The sequence below is a fragment of the Pholcus phalangioides genome, unplaced genomic scaffold (assembly GCF_987345545.1).
Source record: "Pholcus phalangioides strain wild (caught in Gottingen) unplaced genomic scaffold, Ppha-v1.0 ptg000020l_1, whole genome shotgun sequence".
Classification (NCBI taxonomy): Eukaryota; Metazoa; Arthropoda; class Arachnida; order Araneae; family Pholcidae; genus Pholcus; species Pholcus phalangioides.
In genome coordinates, this window is record NW_028301613.1 from 3952515 (window position 1) to 3974421 (window position 21907).

Below are 21907 nucleotides of genomic sequence, written 5' to 3' on the forward strand. Positions count from 1 at the left end.
AGAAAAATTGTTTCCTTGGGCTTGTGAAGGTTGAGGTTCACTGATTTGAGGCGCAGTTGTACGTCAATTCATCTTGAAGGCCATATTTTTCCCGGAATTACTTTTATGGACCACATGAAAGCGGACTTACTTCCCCGAGGGCCGTATTAAATCTGGTTAAATTCTTCGAAGGCCATGTAAAAATTTATTGATGTCTTCGAAGGTGGGGTAAATGCTTATTGCCTTCACATGCAAGGTGATTAGTTATACGAAGGAGGCCCAAAATCTGAATTGTTTGTTTGAGGAAGGCAAAAAATATGAATTGTTTGCTTAATGAAGACAAAATATGAATTGTGTTTTCTTTTTTCAGAGAAGCAAATATCTGCATTGTTTATTTGAGGAAGACATAAAATCTGAATCGTTTATTTGAGGAAGACACAAAATATGAATTGTTTGTTTCAGAGAATCAAAATATGAATTGTTTGTTTCAGAGAATCAAAATATGAATTGTTTGTTTCAGAGAATCAAAATATGAATTGTTTGTTTCAGAGAATCAAAATATCTGCATTGTTTTGAGGAAGGCCCAAAATCGCAATTTGTTGTTTCAGGAAGGCCCAAAATCTGAATTGTTTGCTTAATGAGGACACAAAATATGAATTGTTTGTTTCAGAGAATCAAATATATGCATTGTTTGTTTGAGGAAGGCACAAAATCTGAATTGTTTGCTTAATGAAAGCACAAAATATGAATTGTTTGTTTCAGAGAAGCAAAATATCTGCGTTGTTTTGAGGAAGGCGTAGAATCTGAATTATTTATTTGAGGAAGGCACAAAACTGCAATTCTCTTGTTTCAGGAAAGGAAAAAGTCTAAAATGTTCAATCCAGGGAGGTACATAATCTGATTTTTTCTTATTGGGGGGGGGGGGGGGTGAAGGAGCATCACAACGGCAATCACATTTTCAAGGATGAAATATGAGTGGGGGAAAAAAACACTGACAAAACTCATTAAAATGTATTCGCTTCAGATTGCCTCTAGGACAGGGTAAAAAAAAAGAAAACTTCCGACGTAATATTGCGTCGAAAACATTGGAGTGGTTTGAGATATAACTTATATGCACGAGACCAGATTTTAATATCGTCACGAAGCAAACATAATACATATATATATATATCGGAGCCGATAAAATATTTGAATTCATCTCGAAGACGTGCAATAACGACTCCGAGACAGGAAAATGGATCGAAGATCTCTTCGGTTCCGCGAGTGGTCCCAATGGATCGAAGATGTCCTAGATCGTACGGAACAATAATAAAAATAGAAGAAACTTTTGTTTTCCCGAGGAAGTGACGACTTTTTTCCCTTTTTTCCTCCTCTTCTGGATCCTCGGGAAAAAAAAAAGAACTGGAGGAAAAACAACGAAAAAAGTACAACAGGAAAATTCCCATCATCAAGGAAAAGGACAGATAGAGAGAGAGTTCACATATATCACCATCACTCCCCAACATAACGGCAATTTCCTCGAATAACTTTCGTATATATGTTACGCTAAATGTGATAAATCCGGTTATTATACATAATCGCCGAACATTTTGGTGAGGTTGATGAATTTCCCTAAATTTGTCACTGTTATTGGCGATTATGCGTATTACCAAAGAGTCTCTGGTAACTTTAACAAATGCTAAAAGATAATCACTCGTACCGGAGATTATGCATAATAACCAAGTTTCGGTGGTAAATTTATTAAATACAAAAAAAATCATCACTTTTACCGGCTATTATGCATAACATTCAAGTGTCGTTGGTAAATTAGATGAATGCAAAAAAACTGATCGCTTTTACTGGCGATTATGCATAATATTCAAGTGTCGTTGATAACTTTTATAAGCCCTTAAAAAGATCTCGGCCATATCGAAGGTTTTGCCTGTCATTACGGGCAGTGTTTCGGCCAGGTCAGGATTTCAGTCGTTTCGGAATTAGGCGTCGAGATTTTGGCCATGTCAAGGATTTCGGGATTTCAGGCTGCCAGGATTGGCTGTTAGGATTTTGGCTATATCAGGATTTTGTTTTTAGAATCGGCTGCCGGGCTTTTGGCAATGTCAAGATTAGGTAGCGAGATTTTGGCCATGTCAAGGGTTTCAGCCGTGTCGAGATCTCGGTCATTTTAAGGGTTTCAGCTGTGTCAAGAGCTGATTCCAAAGGTTTTTTCTGCCAACGACAGGTAGGATTTCTGCCAGCTCCGGATTTCGGTCGTGTAAGAATTAGCTGTCGGGATTTTGGCCATGTCAAGGGTTTCAGCCGTGTCGAAATCTCGGTCATTTTAAGGGTTTCAGCTGTGTCAAGAGCTGATTCCAAAGATTTTTTCTGCCAACGACAGGTAGGATTTCTGCCAGCTCCGGATTTCGGTCGTGTAAGAATTAGCTGTCGGGATTTTGGCCATGTCAAGGGTTTCAGCCGTGTCGAGATCTCGGTCATTTTAAGGGTTTCAGCTGTGTCAAGAGCTGATTCCAAAGGTTTTTTTTGCCAACGACAGGTAGGATTTCTGCCAGCTCCGGATTTCGGTCGTGTAAGAATTAGCTGTCGGGATTTTGGCCATGTCAAGGGTTTCAGCCGTGTCGAGATCTCGGCATATCGAAAGTTTTGTCTGTTAGGACGGAAGGGATATCGGCCAGGTCATGATTTCAGCGGTGTCACGATAAGCTGGCGGGATTTTGGCAGTGTCAAATATTTCAGGCTGTCAGGATTGGATGTTGGGATATTGGAAATGTTAGGATTTTGCTTTTAAGGATCGGCTGTCAGACTTTTGATAATGTCAGGATTGGCTGTCAGACTTTTGATAATGTCAGGATTGGCTGTCAGACTTTTGATAATGTCAGAATTGGCTGTCAGACTTTTGATAATGTCAGAATTGGCTGTCAGACTTTTGATAATGTCAGGATTGGCTGTCGGGATTTTGGCTATGTTAAGAATTTCAGTCATGTCAGGATTTTAGTCTGCCACGGTTGCGTGTCGGGCATTTTAGTCTGTCAGGGTTAGCTGTCGGATTTCCGTCACGGGGCTATCGGACCCTTTGACACAGCTGAAATATGTCAGAGATATCAGCCGTGTTAGGGGGATTATGGTTATATCGAGAATTCGGCTGTGTGAAGATTTTCAGCAGTGTCAGGAAAGGGGGGGGCGGATATTAGACGTGTGAAGGATTTTAATCATGTCAGGAAGATTTCGGCTATGTCACGTATTCCAGCCGTGTCAGGATTTTGGTAATGTCAAGAACTCGGAGATGTCAAACATTTCAGTCGTGTCAGGAGAATTTCAGCCATATCAATAATTTTAGCCGTGTCAGGATTTCCGTCTCCGTCGGAATTTCGGCCACGTTAAGGATTTTGGCTTTGTCAGGTTTATTACGTATAAACTCAGAGATCGTCCTACAAAATGGTGTCAAGTAGCAGCCGTTGAAATAATCCTAAATCAACTGATAGAAATTTTGTCAAAGAGGCCCGGAGCCACTTGAAAGAATAAACTTCTGGATCCGGGATCCATAATATGGAAGAATTTTTCCAAATAATATCATTGTGTGAGTTTATGCCCGGGATGCGTGGTGGTGGAGAAGTAGGGATATTTCAAACGGGTATATTCGTCATGGGGAATCGTTGGAACGATTCGTGATGATATTGATCGGTAGATATCGTCAGCTGGGAATGGCACAAAACACCAAAGCAGCACGGGCTTAGGAGGAGGGGGGGGGCGGGGCACAGATAGGTCTCGGCTATTCATTTACATACTAATCTGCTCCCGGATCTAGAGTTTCACGCTCGAAATCCCGTTTAATTTAAACACGAATCGTTATTTTCCTGTCACGTGTAAACGGATACAAACGAACAGAGTTCACACCGAAGTCGGCTCGAATTAAATGTCCTGGACGCATTGGTCGGCATTTCAGCTAGAATAAATTGCAGCCACTCTCCGAACTGCCATAAACCAGGGCTATGCTGGATGTCCTGAAGCAATGGCTACGAGTCCGTCTTAAATTATAACAATGACTATAAGCATTCTAAACTGTAGCAGGACGAGTATAATGTACGACTGTATAACGACGAGGCCATCTTAAATCGAAAAAAAATGGCGATGATGTCGTCATAAACTGTAACAGTGACGCTGAGGCTATCATAAATTGGAACAACAATGATGATTAGCTCCTTACAAGGAAACGCTCCCAAGCTAAACTCATCGAATTCGACGAAAATTTTACAGCCATTAGTAGATGGCTCAAAATATCTACCGTGAAAAAAGTAGCTGCGAAATTGCATTAGGAGAGGAGTAAATTAACGTTGAAAATTGGGTCTGGGATGCCAAATCCGTACAGTTAGCATCAATTTGGCGACTTTACGTTCTTGAAAATTAACGAAAACATCTAATGCGCGTTTATATTATGAAAACGTGCTTCATGCTGTATTTAGAGGCGTTAATATTTGAAAAACAGTTTCTTAACAGTATCACTCGAAAGCCAGAATATGCAGATTAGATGCATCAATACTGTCTTGCATAGTTTACAACAGACATAATTGATTACAACTGATTCAGGTCGAATGATAGGGTTAATCATATGACGAAATTCATAAAAAGCAGAAAAGTATTTTACACCAGCGCTACAGCGAGCGAACATTTTGGATACACGGTTTTGTTTCCAGCAATCAATGTGCAATCAACAGGATTCTCGAAATACCCAGGATGCGTTTCTGTGTACGAGCGTGCACGCCATGAATATATTTCCACATGCTAACGGTAGCGTGGTGAAGAAAACTTGTATGCAATGTATTGTACTTTAAAAACTGCGTCTCGATGAAACAAATCGCGATTTGTATTTGTTCAATCTTATATATAAATGTGAAAGTATGTATGTTCTTTATACAAATCTACAGTTTTAGACCGATCGTCGCCAGATTTTGCATATACACTCAAACCTGTTTTTGTGCGGTGGATAGGGACCGCACACAAAAAGTCTCACGTAGAAAATAACTCATAATCTTAAGAAATAACTAGAAATTGTTTTTTTTAAACGAAATCAAGACACGAGGCTTGGTAGCTACTTGGAATCTCGCCAAAACTCTTGGAATCTGATTTAGAAAATACACATGCGAACATTTTTAAATATTTCATTTACATATGTACTTATTTTACACGTACAAAACTGTTCAAAATGTATAATTTCCATTATCCTTCCTAGTCTGATAACACGCGAATTTTCTTGTGGTATATAAACTGGTTCAAAATCACTTTCGTCACTTGAAGATACTACTACCTCGCACTCGTTTAGAGTTGACGTTTTTTCAGTTACCCAATAGTCGGTGATCAGTTTTTGCGACGACTGTTGTTTCACTAGACGCTTGTATATGTCTCGGTAGCCAGATATAAGCTCCTTTTGGAATTTTGAAGTTCTTTCAGGATTGGCATCGATTGCAAGAAAACGACCTTCTAATTTACTGCTAAGTTGGAGTCCCGCATAGATTTTATCTGCTGTCATATAATCGGGTTCTTCTTGCCCATCAGTAACATCTGTTACGTAATTTATAATGTCATCATCCCTTACGGTTTCGTCCTGAATCATTTCGACAAGATCATTTTCACTGAAAGTATTAAAACCTCCACCGATGCCATGTGCTAGCGTAACGATGTGATGAAATATCAAAAATCGGAAACGGCCGATCAAACATACTAATTTTTTTTTAATCGATAACTTCGTCAGTTATGTTCTAATTTGATTGAAATTTTTATAAACCGCACAAAAAAAGACCGCATAAAAACAGGTTTGAGTGTATACCAAACAGGTCCGGGATTGAACCGTAGGCTACTTCAGAGCTGGGCAAATGCCCGAAATGGGCAAAAAACTGTCGAGCAACAATGGTTTTGGGGACTCAACAATTACTTTCGGAACCTTTACTTTGGTTACCGTGGTTTCCAACAATGCGTTTCAGACGTGAATATATGCCTTTACAATGGTTTGTCACACCTTTAATTCTGTTATTATAACAGCTTATTCCTTTATAACGGTTTGTCACTTTTCCAATCCTCCCAGTAATTGAAGAAAACCCGGGAAGCTCCGGGTACTTCTGTTAGCCTATATACAGGGTGTCCTGTAAGTGATAATGCCGCCTTTATCTCATCAACCGCCCATCGTATAGGTATAGTTTCAATTTAAGAAATGCGTAAAAGGCGTTTGAATAATATTCGCTGCACAAGTTGAACGTATGACGTCGCTAACAACAGAGGACAACAACTACGACGACAAAATTGGGAATAAAAATGTGTAACGCCAGCTGATGAACTCAATGCTTGCCTCAAATCATCAACACTCTGGCACGAAGTTAAAAAATTATCATTATCCACCAACATGCGAGTTCAACTGCAAAATGACTCAGCACTGCTATCATTTTCACATCAGTTGACCAACCAGTAGACCCAAGCACTGGACCGATTACGTTCCCAGATGGATTTTGCCAGTTGTTAAACTCAGTTCAAGAACTTGCAGACAAAGTCTTCCCAAACATTCAACAAAATGACCAAAACCATGAGTGGCTTTCTGAGAGCGATTCTGGCACCGAAAAATGACAGTGTGAACAAGATCAACGAAAAAATCCTAAAAATTATTCCAGGAGACTCCACATCTTACAAATCGGTTGACACTGTCACAGACACGGCGCAGACATTTAGTTCTGTATCCTGCAGAATTTCTGAACTCCTTTGGACATTCCGGGTGTGCCACCACACAATTTGGCCCCCAAAGTCGGAGCACCTATAATGCTTGTAAGAAATTTGGAGACACCGAGACTCTGCAATGGCAACAGACTCTGTGTGAAGAAATTGAACGATTACATCAATGAAGCAACGATTCTAACTGGATGTGCCAAAGGAGAGAAGACGTCTTCGTTCCACGTATCCCAATTATCACTGAAGAAATGCCATTCACTTTCAAGCGATCACAGTTCCCGATTCGTTTAGCTTTTGCCATGAGCAATCAACAAAGCGCAAGGCCAGTCGTTAGCAGTGGCAGGTATCAACCTACTTGAGCCCTGTATTTTTCACGGACGCCTTTCGTCGCCTGTTCGCGATCCCAAAAATTTGTACATCTACACACCAGATGGAAAAACCAAAGATATTGTGTATCCACAAGCGATTGCCTGAAGTTTTTAATTAAAATATTTAAAAATAAGAGTAATTTTTTCTTACTTGATGCAGAATTCTTTTTGATTAAGAAATAATTATATAATAAACTATATACAGGGTGATTATAAAAAAACTATCCCGACATATGGGCCCCTAACTACCATACCATTCACAGAAACTGAATGAAATTTTGGCATAAGGTATTTTGATGTATGCGCTCAAGAATGATATGGAAAACAACAGTGTCACTCTAACAGTTACGGTTACAGTGAGAAAATTTCGAAAATATCAAATGGCAACACCAAGTTTTTTGTATTGGAATGCGATCTCCATTGTAAAAACCCCTAAATAGCGTTCGAACGGCAACTGTAGCATGAAAATCACCGGCGGTAGATAGGCTAAAAGTGAGGACAACCAATAAGGACAGTGAAGCAGCATAAAATAAAGCATTCTATTGTGTTTTCCACATGACCTTGTGGAGGACTAATCAGGCTGGGATCGAAGAAACGGTGTGACGAATGAAACCAACATTAATGCTCTGGTGCACGGCAAAGTCCTTGCCTAGCTCCGGGGATTTTCGTGCTACAGGTGCCATTCCAACGCTATTTAGGGTTTTTCAGTATGGAGATCGCATTCCAATACAAAAAACTTGGTGTTGCCATTTGATATTTTCGAAATTTTCTCACTGTAACCTTAACTGTTAGAGTGGTGACACTGTTGTTTTCCATATCATTCTTGAGCGCATACCTCAAAATACCTTATGTCGAAATTTCATTCAGTTTCTGTGAATGGTATGATAGTTAGGGGGCCCATATGTCGGAATAGTTTTTTTATAATCACCCCGTATATATATAGCTCTTTCAATATTAAAATATTTCATTTATACGAAGAACAATTTCAATTATTTGACATTTTCATTTTGACTCGAACTCCAAATCTTTGGCATTTAGACATCATTTCCAACAATCAAATCCAAGTAGTTTTTGCAGATTGTGAAAACGCGTCGCTGAATTGGTTTTGCATGCGTATTATCAACACTAAAAACCATAAATTTTAGGTGGCCCATATGTCGGAATAGTTTTTTTATAATCACCCCTTATATATATAAATATAAATTTTTCACAGGGCGAGCAACGTCACCGGGTATCAGCTAGTCATAACTAAATCTGAAGATTTTCGAACGAAATTTTTCCACACCCGAAAACCGTACCTATCAAGCGGTTGTATTAGATGAGTGCTATTAGGTGGCACCACAAACACATGTTGGCGTATATAACACTATCAATCAAATCATTGTTTTTGAAGGGTTACCAAGAATCCACTTGAAAAAGTACGGTTTCATCGGGTGTGTGTGTGTGTGTGTTTTTAAAATACACTTCCGATAAATACATTCGTGTGATATTTTGATCCCATTTCCCCCCCCCCCCCGATTTCGAAGCGACGGTATAAATATTGTCAGCTTGAAACATTTGCTGCCGAACTTGGCTTCCGAATTGTCCCTTATTTCATCATTTTTGATCATTTTTGTCGCACCATCGCCATTTTCTGCACACGAGGGCTAATTAGACCGGGACCTGCAATTTGTTGCCGATATTCCGAACGGCAGGCTTTTGTTTTTATACTCATCGACGGATTGGTGCGCTAACCCCTCGATGGGGGGACTCCCTGCGGTAGCAATTTTTTCCTTCGGTCATGTCGCCGTTGTACCCTTGTGGCAGAGACTTTTTCTGAGAAGGACGAACCGGGTATCGAACTCGCGACGCCTCTAAACATCCTTTGGTACTTTAGGCGAGCATCTTATTGACCTGGGCTACTGCGCCGACCACTAAAGTGGCGTTGTAGGGCAGTGGTTCTCAACTTTTGGTCGCCCACGGCCCGGTTGATTTCTTTCTTGCGAGTGGAAGACCCGGGTCATACACACGACTAATGGGAAATAAATGGATCAAAATGAAATGGTGAACCACTCACGGCCCGGCGGTTGAGAAACACTGTTGTAGGGCACTTATCAATGGGAGGGGGGGGAATGTTACTTTAAGTGCCTACAAACGATCGACATATTTCTCTCGTTTTTGGCAATATTTTCATAAAGGGTGGTTGATGATGTAAGCATTATCCAAACCCCCTCCCCCAAAAATCAGCAAATCGGAAACCCACTCCCCCCTTCGATGATGACGTAATACTTGAACGGCCCCTCACTGGGAACTTCCCGGGGATGTTTTATTGCACACGTAAACGGGGGCTATAGCACTAGTTTTCTCGGCGCAAAGGATTATGGGAGAGCAGGTCGGAGTCACCCCACCATTTCCGCAACAAAGATGGGACTCTTTTGACGGGGATCTCCGTCCCTCCTTTTTTTCTTCTTCCCCCACGGAGGGAAAAAGTTGCCATTTACAGGTAATAATCACCAAAGCAACCCCATTCTTGCACATGTAAACGGTGATATAGTTAAGGGGGTGTTGTTGCCCCCCCCCCCTCAATTCCTTTACTCCTGGTTTCCCTACGGGGGGAAAAGTCGTGCCAGGACTCCCAATGCTTCTGCAATATTGCACATGTACACTATTGTGTGTTTGAATAACAAGGAGGAAAAGACGGCTCTCTCCTAACTATTTCGTTCTCGTTTCCAGAAAATTCTGCGAAAGAATTTTTCTCTTCCCCCCCACCATAATAATAAATTACTCTTACATTCCTTGAATTCCACAAAGGAATTATTCATTTTTTTCCCCCAAGTTTTCATTTGTTTTTTCCCTCTTCGTTCTCTAGAAACAAGAAGAGATATATATTCGGGATTTTTAACAAACTTGTTTCCCCTCTCATCGGGATAAATTTTTCCGCCGCCTCCCCTTGAAACATATTTCATTTCCGAGATAAATTAAGGGAGACGAAAATCTAATTTAGTTTTGAGTTTGAACTCTTGATTTTCTCTGTCCATTTTTCCCTAAATTTTTCCCTCTTTTTCCCCCGTTTTGAATGTAGTTATGGAAATTTATCGAAAAAATCAAAGTCGAATGTTCGTCCCATAAATAATGTGGAAAGCAATTTTCGCGGAATTCAGTTCAGATAATATACGATCAAAAAAAAAAAAAAAGGATAGGGAATTGAGGTTTTTTTTTTCCCCCCTTTTTCCCGAAACACTTCCATTTGAAACTCATTATTCACTTATCAAAGGAAAAAGATTTTCCCTCCAATGTTGATGAAATGCTTTCATTAGAATTACCAATTAAGTGATTTTAATATCGAGTTTGTTTTTTTTGAAGCGTTCCACACGGACGTCTGAATGTATTGTCTTTATGTAATGTCTGAAACGATTTCTTTACTGTTTTTGAGCTTGAAAATGTCGTTTTGCTGCGACTGAATGCGTTTTGTGTGGCGGTGTTCAGCGCAACTTAACGTGGTGTTTACGGTAGCGTTTACAAACATCGCTGTTGGACGCCATCACATCTTTTACGATGGCTTTTACGGGAAGCGTAAAAGCCACGATGTTGTTAACGCACTTGTCGTGACATTTACGACGGCCATTACGCAGGAAACACTTGCATCTACGACGGCTCAGTTCATTCTGTCGTGGTATGGATGGTCTTGCCGCGACATTTACCATAGGTCTTAGGTCAGATGTCTTCAACCTTTTTCTAGTCGCGAACACTGTCTGCACCATCAATCAGATTGGCTAATTTTCCCATTGTATACAAAACTAGCTTTAAATACATGGCAGTAATACTGAACCGGAATTTCACATGGAGTGATCATCTGCACTATATCAAAGAAAAAACATCTACATCACACCACGAATTGAAAACATGGGGTATGAAGCCTGAAGTTTTAAAGAAGATTTATTTGGAGGCCATAGAAAAGAAAATAATATACGGTTACGAAGTATGGTTTGAAGACAAATCAACACATAATAACAAACTTCTTCAAATACAAAGGCAATTCTTGTTAGATATAACGAAATGCTATTCGACGGTTTCGTACGAGGCGTTGTTCACACTATAAAGCAGGTATACCTCCAATCAACATTACTCTGAAAAATCGAATAAGATGGTATAATATCAGTAAATTGAAAGAGTCTACACAATTTGAAGAGCAAATTATAATGCACTCTCAAATACAAGAGCCAGACTGCTCTAATATTCCACCATGGAATAGAATCAAGATTGAATGAAGGACAATAACACACATTCTTTTTATACAGGTGGCTCTAAAATGTTAAGCAGAGTGGGCTGTGCGTACACGTACTATCATGAAAACAAAAGAACATTGGAAAAAATGTACAGATTGTCAGACAATAGTACCGTCTTTTTGGCAGAATTATTGGCAATATATAATGTGGCAAAACATATCCTTGGAAATGAAATATATGAGGCCCACATATATACAGATTCAAAATCAACTTTATGTGCAATCGGTAATCCAAATTACAAAAACAACAGAGTGCTCATAATGCAGAAGATCTTTAAAAAATTTAATACAAAACTACATTGGGTTAAAGCACACCACGAAAACATTAGAAATGACTATACCGAGACAAAAGCAAAACAAGCCACGCAAAAGGATGAAGTAGACATCAACAACAAATATACAAAATCATATATTCGACAAGTTATCAAGAAAGACATCCTCAAAGAGTGGCAAGAATATTGGGATGATAGCAACAAAGGAAGGGTCACGTATGCTATCTTCCCTAAGATTAGCACCACAAGAATTCAAGGAGACTTTTATATAAATCAATTACTCACGCAACATGGTGCCACAGGAATTGCTCAAGCTAGGTTTCATGGAAAGTCCCCGATGTGCATTTTCTGCAACAAAGATAGTGGCACCACCCAACATCTTATATATCAATGCGAATATTGGGAAAGCCAGAGAAAGAAGATAAACTTCACAAGCACTAACATTCCAATTACGGCACTGATTAAAAACCAAAAAACAAGAGCTCTTCTTTCTGGTATAATGGACTTGGCAGTGCAAAGGTACTTAGGAACAGAGTGAAATGTTCCCGAGAGAAACAAATAGATTGAAAAGTGGTAATCGGGAGCACCAAATTCCTGCTCGCGGGTTGTTAATGGTGTTGCCCGACTTTTGTAAGGTGAATTGTTAACCTCGGACCAGTGGTGCTCCGGTGATATAGAATGTATATATTTTTAACATGTAATTTTTTTTTTTTTTTTTTTTTTGATTGAGAAAATAAATGCTCCCTTCGGGGAACCCCCGCATGGTGAATGTGATTCGCCATACGGGTCGGGGTAAGTAACTCATATGCCCTTACGGCAATTTGTACAAGGTATTTTAATCAGAACCTTGATCAAGTTCTCGCGAGCACGAAATCGGACACGGGCGTAGAGCACTATGGGTGCTTCACGGAGCACAGTGGTGCTCGCAAGCGACAAGTTATAGGTGCCTGTCTTAGGTGGTACACACAGTCAAACCTCGCCTCGCATTTACGATAGCTCAGTTCAGTCTGTCATAGTATTCACAATGTCATAAAACGCGAGTCGTGATGTTTAGGATGGCTCTCATCTGATCGTTTTTGTCGCACCACGGTCATTTTCTGCACACGAGGGCTAATTTTAGACCGGGACCTACAATTTATTGCCGATTCCGAACGGCAAGCTTGTTTTTTATACTTGGTGCGCTAACCCCTCGATGGGGGGACTCCTTGCGGTAGCAATTTTTTCTGTGGTCATGTGTCAGGAAAGTTTTCTGGCAAGGACGAACCGGGTATCGAACTCGCGACACCACCTCTAAACATCCGTTGGTACTTTAGGCGAGTATCTTATCGACCTGGGCTACCGCGCCCTAGGATGGCTCTGACACAAAGCACAGTCTGACATCATATTTGACGATGACTATAATGCATAATACAGTGCGACCTTGCATCGACGTAGGCCCAGTTTAATCTGTCAAAGTATTCAAGATTTCATTCGCATGACATTTACCATGACTCAAATGGGATATACAAGTCTAACCTCGCATTCACGATTGCTCGGTTCGGTCTTCTACGACATTCACGACGTCATAAGGTACCTGCCATGGCATTCACGATGGCTCACGCAAAGTACAGTCCGACATTGCATTTACGATGGCCCAGTTCAGCCGCGGTGGTATTCATGGTTCCGTTAACGTACCTGTCGTAACATTTACGATGGCTCTAAAGCTGGTTCCGCACCCGCAACGATGTGACGCAGCAATCCCCCCCCCCCCCACTTCTACCCGAAAGCCGGTTTTGACGACAAAATCAGTCAAAATCACCGCAACCATACCTCAAAAACTGGCGTTTTCGCGGCATGGAGCAACGTAGGAATAGTCTCTCCGACGCATAGAGACTGATGGCTCAGTTTGTCGAGACATTCATGCATAGGCGGTGATACACTTGGAAGTCTGGGGGGAGGGGTGGGGGCACGGTCATTATTGCTGAGGCGGGGGGAGGGGCAAGATGATGATGTCAATTCATATATACATTAGATCAGTCGACTCTACCTTTGACTTCATTCGATTCGCCCCCCCCCCCCCACGTATCTCCGCCCATGATTTCATTATGTCATAACGCACCTGTCGGGGCATTCACGACGGTTCATACGCGAAGCCAGGCGCGGATCTATGGAGGGGGAGGGTGATCGGGGTGATGACCGCCCCCCCCCCCGAGCGAAATATGCATTATTGACCCCTCCCCAATGCGATAGATCATGAAAATTTCGTGGCATTCAGCGTGCCATAACGCGCCTGTCGTGACATTCACGATGCCCTAACGCGATGGCTGTCGTGAGTGACACGCACGATGGCGCTTAAGCGGAGCGCATCTGAACCTCTGACTTCGTATTTAAGATGCGATCAAAAATTAATTAATTGATTTTTATATGCATTAATTAATTTTATTCTTTTTCTAATCTAATTCTTCTTTTTTTTAATTTCAGACCCATATGAATCAGTCAAGTCAAGATTTTCTTTAACGCCAAGCATTTGTGACGCTTTAAGCGGTGTTTTTGCGAGAATGACGACATAAATGGTGTCTTATTGTCAAATATAAATCGAATATGCCTGGAGTATGGAACCCTCCCGGCCGAAATTTCATAAGCTCAATGAGAAACGTATCTGAATTATGGACACCAAACCCAACGAACGACACGCCGTTTCTCGCCAACGTGTCCTGGACGATCGACGACTACGCCGACGTGAACTCGTCCGAATATTACGGCAGGAAGAACGACGACGTCAATGGCACGGTCATCGCCGACCCGGCGTTCTTGGCGACGCTGCTGGTGTCGACTTTCCTGAGCTTCATAATCCTGGCCACGATCGTCGGCAACGTGTTCGTCATAGCGTCGATCGTCGTCGAGAAGAACCTGCAGACGGTCGGCAACTACCTGGTCATGTCGCTGGCCGTGGCCGACTTGATGGTGGCGTGCCTGGTGATGCCTCTCGGCGCCGTGTACGAAGTCCGCCAGGAATGGATCCTGGGACCGGAACTCTGCGAGATATGGACCTCGAGCGACGTCCTCTGCTGCACGGCCTCGATACTCCACCTGGTCGCCATCGCACTCGACAGGTTCTGGGCCGTCACGAACGTCGACTACGTCAGGAACAGGAGCGGCAAGAGGATCGGCGTCATGATATTCGTCGTGTGGGCCGCGGGATGCTTGATATCATTGGCTCCTGTCTTCGGGTGGAAGGACGTTGATTTTACTCACAGGGTGGAGACTGAGAAAAGGTAATGAATACGCACGCACGCACGCAAATGTACAGGGTGGTCAGGAAGCCCCTCTGCTGGTTGGAAGGGTTGTGAATCAGATATCTGCGAAATTATAGGCAAATCGGGGTTTTGTGTTTTTTTTCTCCCAGCATGCTCTCGAGATATCTGACATTCCATCACTGCAATACGTAGAAGTTACTGTTGTAGTTGCAAAATTTCGAAAAAAAACGTCTTTAGCAACTGCTATATTCTCACGGCGGAATCGCAACAAGCAATACAGTGGAGCCTCTGCATAACGCACCCTTCGGACGGAAAATTTTGTCCTCTTACGGGAAGTGTCCGTTAATGCGCAGTAAAATACAGGGTGTTTCAAAAAGAATCACCCGATTTGAAATGCGTATATTACGAAAAATATTTAACACATGGACGCTTAAGATTAATTTTACATTACATGGTTAATCATGAAGTTTTCTTTACAAACCAAACTAAAGGTGCTCAATATGTGCACCTTGGGATGCACGGCACGTGTCTATACGGTGGTAAAATTCGGTCCAAACTTTTGCGAGCATGTTTGCATCCGCTGCGAGTGGATTTCTGTGGACTACGTGCGAAACTCTGTCGGATGCGCTCCACATTTTCGTCTGATATGCGGGGACGGCCAGGGGATTTCCCTTACGCAGACAACGCGTGTCTCGGAATTGTTTATACCGTCGCCTAATGCTCTGAGCGATAGGAAGTTCAACACTAAGGTATCGTCGACGGAAAGCACGATGAACAGTGGTTACGGACTCGCACTCCGCGAAGCTCAGAACACGAAACGATTTATGTTGTGCAGTCGCCATCTTGACAAACTCTGAAGTGGCGGCTGAAGGAAGAGCGTTAGCGCTACCTGTCGGCAACTGCGTGAAACTCGAGATTCCCCTCTTTCTACCTAACTATACATTATTCGATCAAAATGAATTAGAAGCTGAATAGTTACGATTTTTTTTTTTTTTAATCGGGTGGTTCTTTTTAAACACCCTGTATTGAAGTAATTCAGAAGAGGTGCCCGTTATAACGGGAAGTGTCCGTTATGGAAGGTTTCCACTGTATGAAAAACCAGAGTTGAAATGTTTGCTGCAAACCTAAACGGGTCTACATGGAAACACCTGAAGCCGCCTGGTAGTCCAGTGCTTAGGGAGCTAGCTTCTGACTGTGCAGGTCTGGGTTCGAATACCGGTTCGGGCATGGATGTCTATTAACAAATTCCCATAAGATCTCTTGGGAATACGTGATGATCACGTTATTAAAATAAAAGATCGGGAAACAAGAGGGTCTTCTCAGCAAGATCGCTACTTCGCTCATATCTGCCATGAAGCTCTCGCCAAGGCGAGTGTTTTGGCGGCATTTTAAACATCTGAGCCATATCAAGACCTCTCTGTAGAAAAAGCCCTCTTGTTTCCCGCGCTTTATTATTTGTCGATCCTGTCGGGGGGAAGGGGGGGGGGGTTCCCATACTGACCCATCTGGACTTGGAGCAAAAATTGCAACCCTTCCGTAGATTTTTCCCCCAGTACTTGTTCCGATTCCGCAATAAAATTTGGTTATTGCATTTTTTGAAATATCGCAACCATAACCATTTGCAGTGATGAATTGCTAGATACCTCGCGCATGCTAAAAGAAACATCCCTTACTATCAAAATTTCGTATTCATCATGCAGCCACCTGAAGGACCCTTGTAACTAGTAAAGAAACTTTCTGAGCACCCTGGCATCAGTGGTGTTATTTTCCAACTTGATCTGGTCAAAGTTGGAAATATCCATCTTCTTGCTAGTTGTTTCCCTTCCCCCCCCCCCAGTCTTTTTCAAAAAAATTTGCACTTTTTTGTGCACTTTTTTCCCAGTAGTCTATTGTTAAATTACGTCAAAATACGGGAATATCCCAGGAAATACGGGACGTATAGTTATCCTAATAATGACTAATATTCGTTTTCTGCTTGTTTTAAGCCTAGTTGTTTTTGATGAAGAACCTGGTTTGGAAAGTTTTTTTTTTACTGTTGGCAACACTGCCTGGTATACACATTACGAGTGAATGCACTGGTGAAATAAATTAAGAGAATTAGCATATTTTATCGAATTTCATGAAAAGAACCGAACTGAATGTAAAACCACTGCTTCTAGACAAAAATGCAAATCTTGTACGTCAAATACGTCAGCGTACACGTGTGTGTAGGCGGAGCCAGTAGAGAAACAGGCTTTTTATAAGCGCGCGTAAGTTGAGACGCATTTCGTTCGCTAGCACACCTCGGCGAATTTCTTGGTGTTATTTTGCAGCAATCGGTTAATTTCAAATTGTAACAGTAAAAATGCGTAACCACCAACGTTTAGATGATGGAATGAGGTGGCGAATTGTGGGGAGGCTGGAAGCAGGCCAATCTCAAGTCCAGATTTGTAGAGAGTTCAATTTAACGCCCAGCGTCGTGTGTAACTTATGGAAACAGTTCCAGGATACCGGATCCATCGAGAGAAAGCCTGGGCAAGGTCGTCCAAGAGCCACGACGGCCAGAGAAGATCGCTATTTGTCGATTATAGCGAGGCGTAACAGGAGTGTTACAGCTTCTCAGCTTTCTCGTGATTTGTATGCAGCCACAGGAACCCGTGTATCAAGGGTGACTGTTTCCAACTCTCAAGACTTCATGAGAGAGGGTTGTTTGCAGGAAGACCTGCTGTTTGCGTCTCGCTTACTTCTACGGACAGGAGAATCCGTTCAACATGGTGTAGAAAGCATAGAGATTGGAGTATGGATCAATGGGCGACCGTTCTCTTCACTGATGAGTCCCGGTTCAGCCTAAGCACCGATTCTCACCGTACGTTCATGTGGAGAGAACCAGGGACCCGCTACCTACCTTCCTATGTCCGCGAAATCGACCATTATGGCGGAGGAGGTTTAATGGTCTGGGCAGGCATCATGTTGGATGGCCGCACACCTCTCCATGTCTTTGAAAGAGGCACTGTGACTGGTGTGAGGTATAGGGATGAGGTCTTGGAGCCCTATGTTCGTCTTTTCAGGGGTGCAGTTGGCCCTGAGTTCATTTTAATGGACGATAACGCGAGGCCACTTAGAGCACTTCTGCTCGACGATTTTCTAGAGAGTGAGGATATTCGCCGGATGGATTGGCCAGCCAGATCTCCAGACCTTAACCCTATAGAGCATGTCTGGGGAGGGCAATTGCAACTCGCAACCCCCCCCCCCTCTCCGGGAACCATCCAGGGAATGAAAACAGCGTTGCTGAACGAGTGGGACCAATTGCCACAGGAAATGATAAACTGCCTTATTTCAAGTATGAAATCACGCTGCGAGACCTGTATATCTGTAAGAGGGGACCATACCCCCTATTAACCCATTTTTTTTTGTTTATTCTGCAACTGCTGTTTCATACCTTCCGACTCCAACGAGTGTTACGCATGATCATGCGTGTGTATTACAATTATTGAACGGTTATTTGTTTTGTATTGTATCAATGTATGTACATATCAAATTTCATTAAAATCGGTACTGTAGTTCTAGAGATAATCGACCAAGTCTGCAAATTCTCTCAATTTCTTGCACCAGTGTATATGCATAAATTATTTTCATACCACATTGAAGTGTCAAAAGTCATGGGACACCTCTTAATCGTGTGGGGGCCTCCTTTTACCCGGCGCAGCAGCTCTATATGGCATTGACTCAACAAGTCGTCGAAATTCCCCTGAAGAAATATTCAGCCACGCTACCACTAAGGCTGTGAAAGTGCGAAATTGTTGTCGCTGGAATTGTCCATAATGTTCCTCAAAACCAATGGCGAATGCTTTTGGCCCGGTGGCATGGCGCATTGTCATCGTGGAAAATTGCATCGTTGTTTCGGTACATGAAGTCCATGAATGGCTGCAAATTGTCTCCAAGTAGCTCAACATAACCATTTCCAGTTAATGATTGGTTCAGTTCTACCAGAGGACCCAGTCCATTTGCTACGTGAAAACAGCCCGCACCATTATGGAGCCACCACCAGCTTGTACAGTGCCTTGTTGACAACTTGGGTCCATGGCCTCGTGGGATCTGCGCCACATTCGAACCCTACAATCAGCTCTTATCAACTTTCTTTCTTTCAAACCGAAAGGTTTTTCACCAGGTGATAGACCTGAGTTGTTCTATCACCATCTATGGGCGATTTACTACCTAGTGAATTGTGCCTGAAGTTTAACTGTGTACCTAACAGTCTGAGTGTGTATGCCGTGTTGTGTTTGATTTGACCACTCGACCACCACAGCGGCGAGCTCTTATCAACTGGAACATGACTCATATGACCAAGCTACGCCATCTAGGGTCCAACCGATATATTCACGAGCCCAGCAGAGGCGCTGCAGCAGATGGCGTGTTGTTACTCGAGTCGGTCTTCTGCTGCCATATCCCATCAAAGCCAAATTTCGCTGCATTATCCTCACGGACACGTCTGTTGTACGCCCCACGTTGATTGTTGCTGTTATTGGGCGCAGTGTTGCCCTCAACAGATTTCGATATTTGTGAGAGCCATCGAACAAATCGCGCCATCTAGCATATATAGTTCGTAACATTGACAATTTGGAATGCCTCGTACATCTAGATCCAACTAGCATTCCGCGTTCAAAGTCTGTCAATTCCCTTCGTTTGGCCATCATCACGTTAGATAACTTTTCACACGAATCACTTGAGTGCAAATGAAAGACCTGACAATGCGCTGCCCTTTTACACATTTCTTTGGCGATGCTACTGCCATCTGTATGTTTGCATATTGCTATCCCGTAACTTTTGGCACTTCAGTGTGTAGACGTATGGGTACACGGGGAATTAAATTGTTTTTTTTTTTTTTTTTTCAGATGCATGGTCAGTCAAGACATTGGATACCAGGTGTTCGCCACATGCTTCACATTCTACGTTCCGTTGGTCGTGATACTGATCTTGTATTGGAGGATATACCAGGTCGCGAGGAAGCGCATACGTCACAAACCAGGCTCGAAACCGAGCGTCGTCCAACCGAAACCGGTGTCGACCATAACGGTAATAAGCCACGAAAACTTGACGACGAGTCAGCAAACGACGTCGTCGTCGGACGCGGCGGCGGCGAACACTCCCGGACCTTCCACGTCGTCGACGACGGTGAATGGTACGGCTTTGGCGGCATCAGGGAATAATTCTTTGGCGTCTTCTTCTGGGACGGAAAAGCAGAAGGTGTGTGTTGATTTCAGTAAAATTTAATCTATTTGTATCCAATGAGAATGAAACTTCTTGTGCGCATGTGTGTGTGTGCACTCTGTGGCGAGACTTTCTAACGGGAAGATCGGCTTGCATTCGCGCAGCACCTCCTAGACATAGAAAGCCTCCGCACGGGTTGCCATAAACTTCACTCAGACCTCATTCAAACCTAGCATTTCTGGCACATTTTGAAACACGGCATCCAGTTTCTTTTCTTCTTATTTTGGCATAGAATCTTCCTGATTGGCTCACAAATTACAGCATGGTGATTGAATGTGGGGCATAGAAATCGCCAATTCTCAGCCCGATCATTTCTTTTCTGCACAACGACGTTTCTGGCACGAGCAGGGAATTTTTCCCCCTGAATATTCTGAGGGGAAAATGGACTACTTACTGACGTCACAAGCAGACTGCAGAGGCCTTCTATCTCTAGGAGGTGTTGATTCGCGCCTCGAATTTGGGAACCACAGAAAACCCAACTTCAGCCGACCACCACTTAATCGACGGTGGGGTTCGAACCCGGGAAATCGCAATGAAAGTCTGTCATTATGACCACTCGACCACCTCAGCGGTCGATCATTTAGGCTTGTATCCCTTGCTTAAGTGATTTTTTTGCTAAGGTTCCCTTGCTATACATCTAATCTCATTCACTCGTGGGTTTCTTATAGCACCATCCGTCATTGACTCGTAGCTCAATCGCCTTATAACGATTTCTTTTCTTCATTCACTTATGGGAGTATTTACCTTCCATGTGTCATTTACCCTTAGCTTCCTTGCCCTAATGATTATTTTTCGTAATTTGCCTTACCGTTAATTTGTGGGACCCTGACCCAATTCCGTCAATCCCCCATGGCTTCCTTCCCTTAATGACTATTCCCCCAAGGTTCCCTTATCATAAATCTCTCTCACATTTGAAATCCTTACCTCATCCATTCTTATTTTCCCCTTGACTGCCTTTTCCTAATGATTATTTTCCCGAGGTTTCCTTGACATAGAATCTCACCCACTTGTGAAATCCTTACACCCCCCCCCCCCCTTGTCAGTCATTCACCTTTGGCTCCCTTGCGATAGTGATTATTCTCCCGACGTTCCCTTACCCTAAAGATCATCCCCCGAGGTTCCCTTGACACAGAATCTCAGCACTTGTCAAATCTTTACTCCATCCTTCATTCACCTTTGGCTTGTGGCGAAAGGGATTATTCTCCCGATGTTCCTCTATCCTAATGATTATTCCCCGAGGTTCCCTTGACATAGAATCTCACCCACTTGTTAAAGCCCTACCCCATGCTTCATTTACTTTTGGCTTCTTTGCGGTAATGATTATTCTCCCGAAGTTTTCCCTTACCATAGATCTCATTTACTCACGGTTACTTCACCATAGCCAACACTCTCAAGAAAGTAACGGTTGTCGGGTAAATTCCAATTCCTAACGATCACCATATGCTCGGAGCAGTACCCCTAGGAATACCAGCACACACACACACACTTTTAGGACATCTGCTGTAATGTGTCGGAAAAAGAGGGAAGTATCTTCATAAAGACCAGCTCAAGAAGCATTTTTTTTTTGTAATAAAAGCATATTTGTTCTTTTTAATGAGCATCCACAGACCACTTGTGTGGTCTTGCATACCAATTAGAGGAAAAAATACGTGAAACATTCCGTTAAATGGCATCCAATTTTGCTACCCATCTCACGTCTTCAGTCAAAGGAACGAGGGAAAAAAACGGGACATATTTCTCTGGAGAATATGGAAAAGGGGGCAAAATATTTCCCTCTGGGAAAAACCGCTGTCTTAATAATTTCATTAACTTTTGCGTTGCCTTAACAGAAGCGAAACA

At 42.5% G+C, this 21907-nt stretch overlaps 2 protein-coding genes across 2 annotated transcripts in view; one reads left to right on the forward strand and one right to left on the reverse strand.

The window, feature by feature from the left end:
• The window catches only part of 5-HT1B (5-hydroxytryptamine (serotonin) receptor 1B), an 87500-nt gene that overhangs the window by 62441 nt on the left and 3152 nt on the right, over positions 1 to 21907 (forward strand). Inside the window, exons 2-3 of the mRNA XM_089248836.1 lie at positions 14046 to 14839; positions 19693 to 20044. Of these exons, the coding sequence (XP_089104962.1) occupies positions 14166 to 14839; positions 19693 to 20044 (1026 nt within the window). The 5' untranslated portion in view covers positions 14046 to 14165. The remainder of the gene's footprint in view (positions 1 to 14045; positions 14840 to 19692; positions 20045 to 21907) is intronic.
• The window catches only part of LOC149070774 (solute carrier family 52, riboflavin transporter, member 3-A-like), a 63910-nt gene continuing 52951 nt past the window's right edge, over positions 10949 to 21907 (reverse strand). The window contains exon 5 of the mRNA XM_089248835.1: positions 10949 to 11155. Within this exon, the coding sequence (XP_089104961.1) occupies positions 11117 to 11155 (39 nt within the window). The 3' untranslated portion in view covers positions 10949 to 11116. The remainder of the gene's footprint in view (positions 11156 to 21907) is intronic.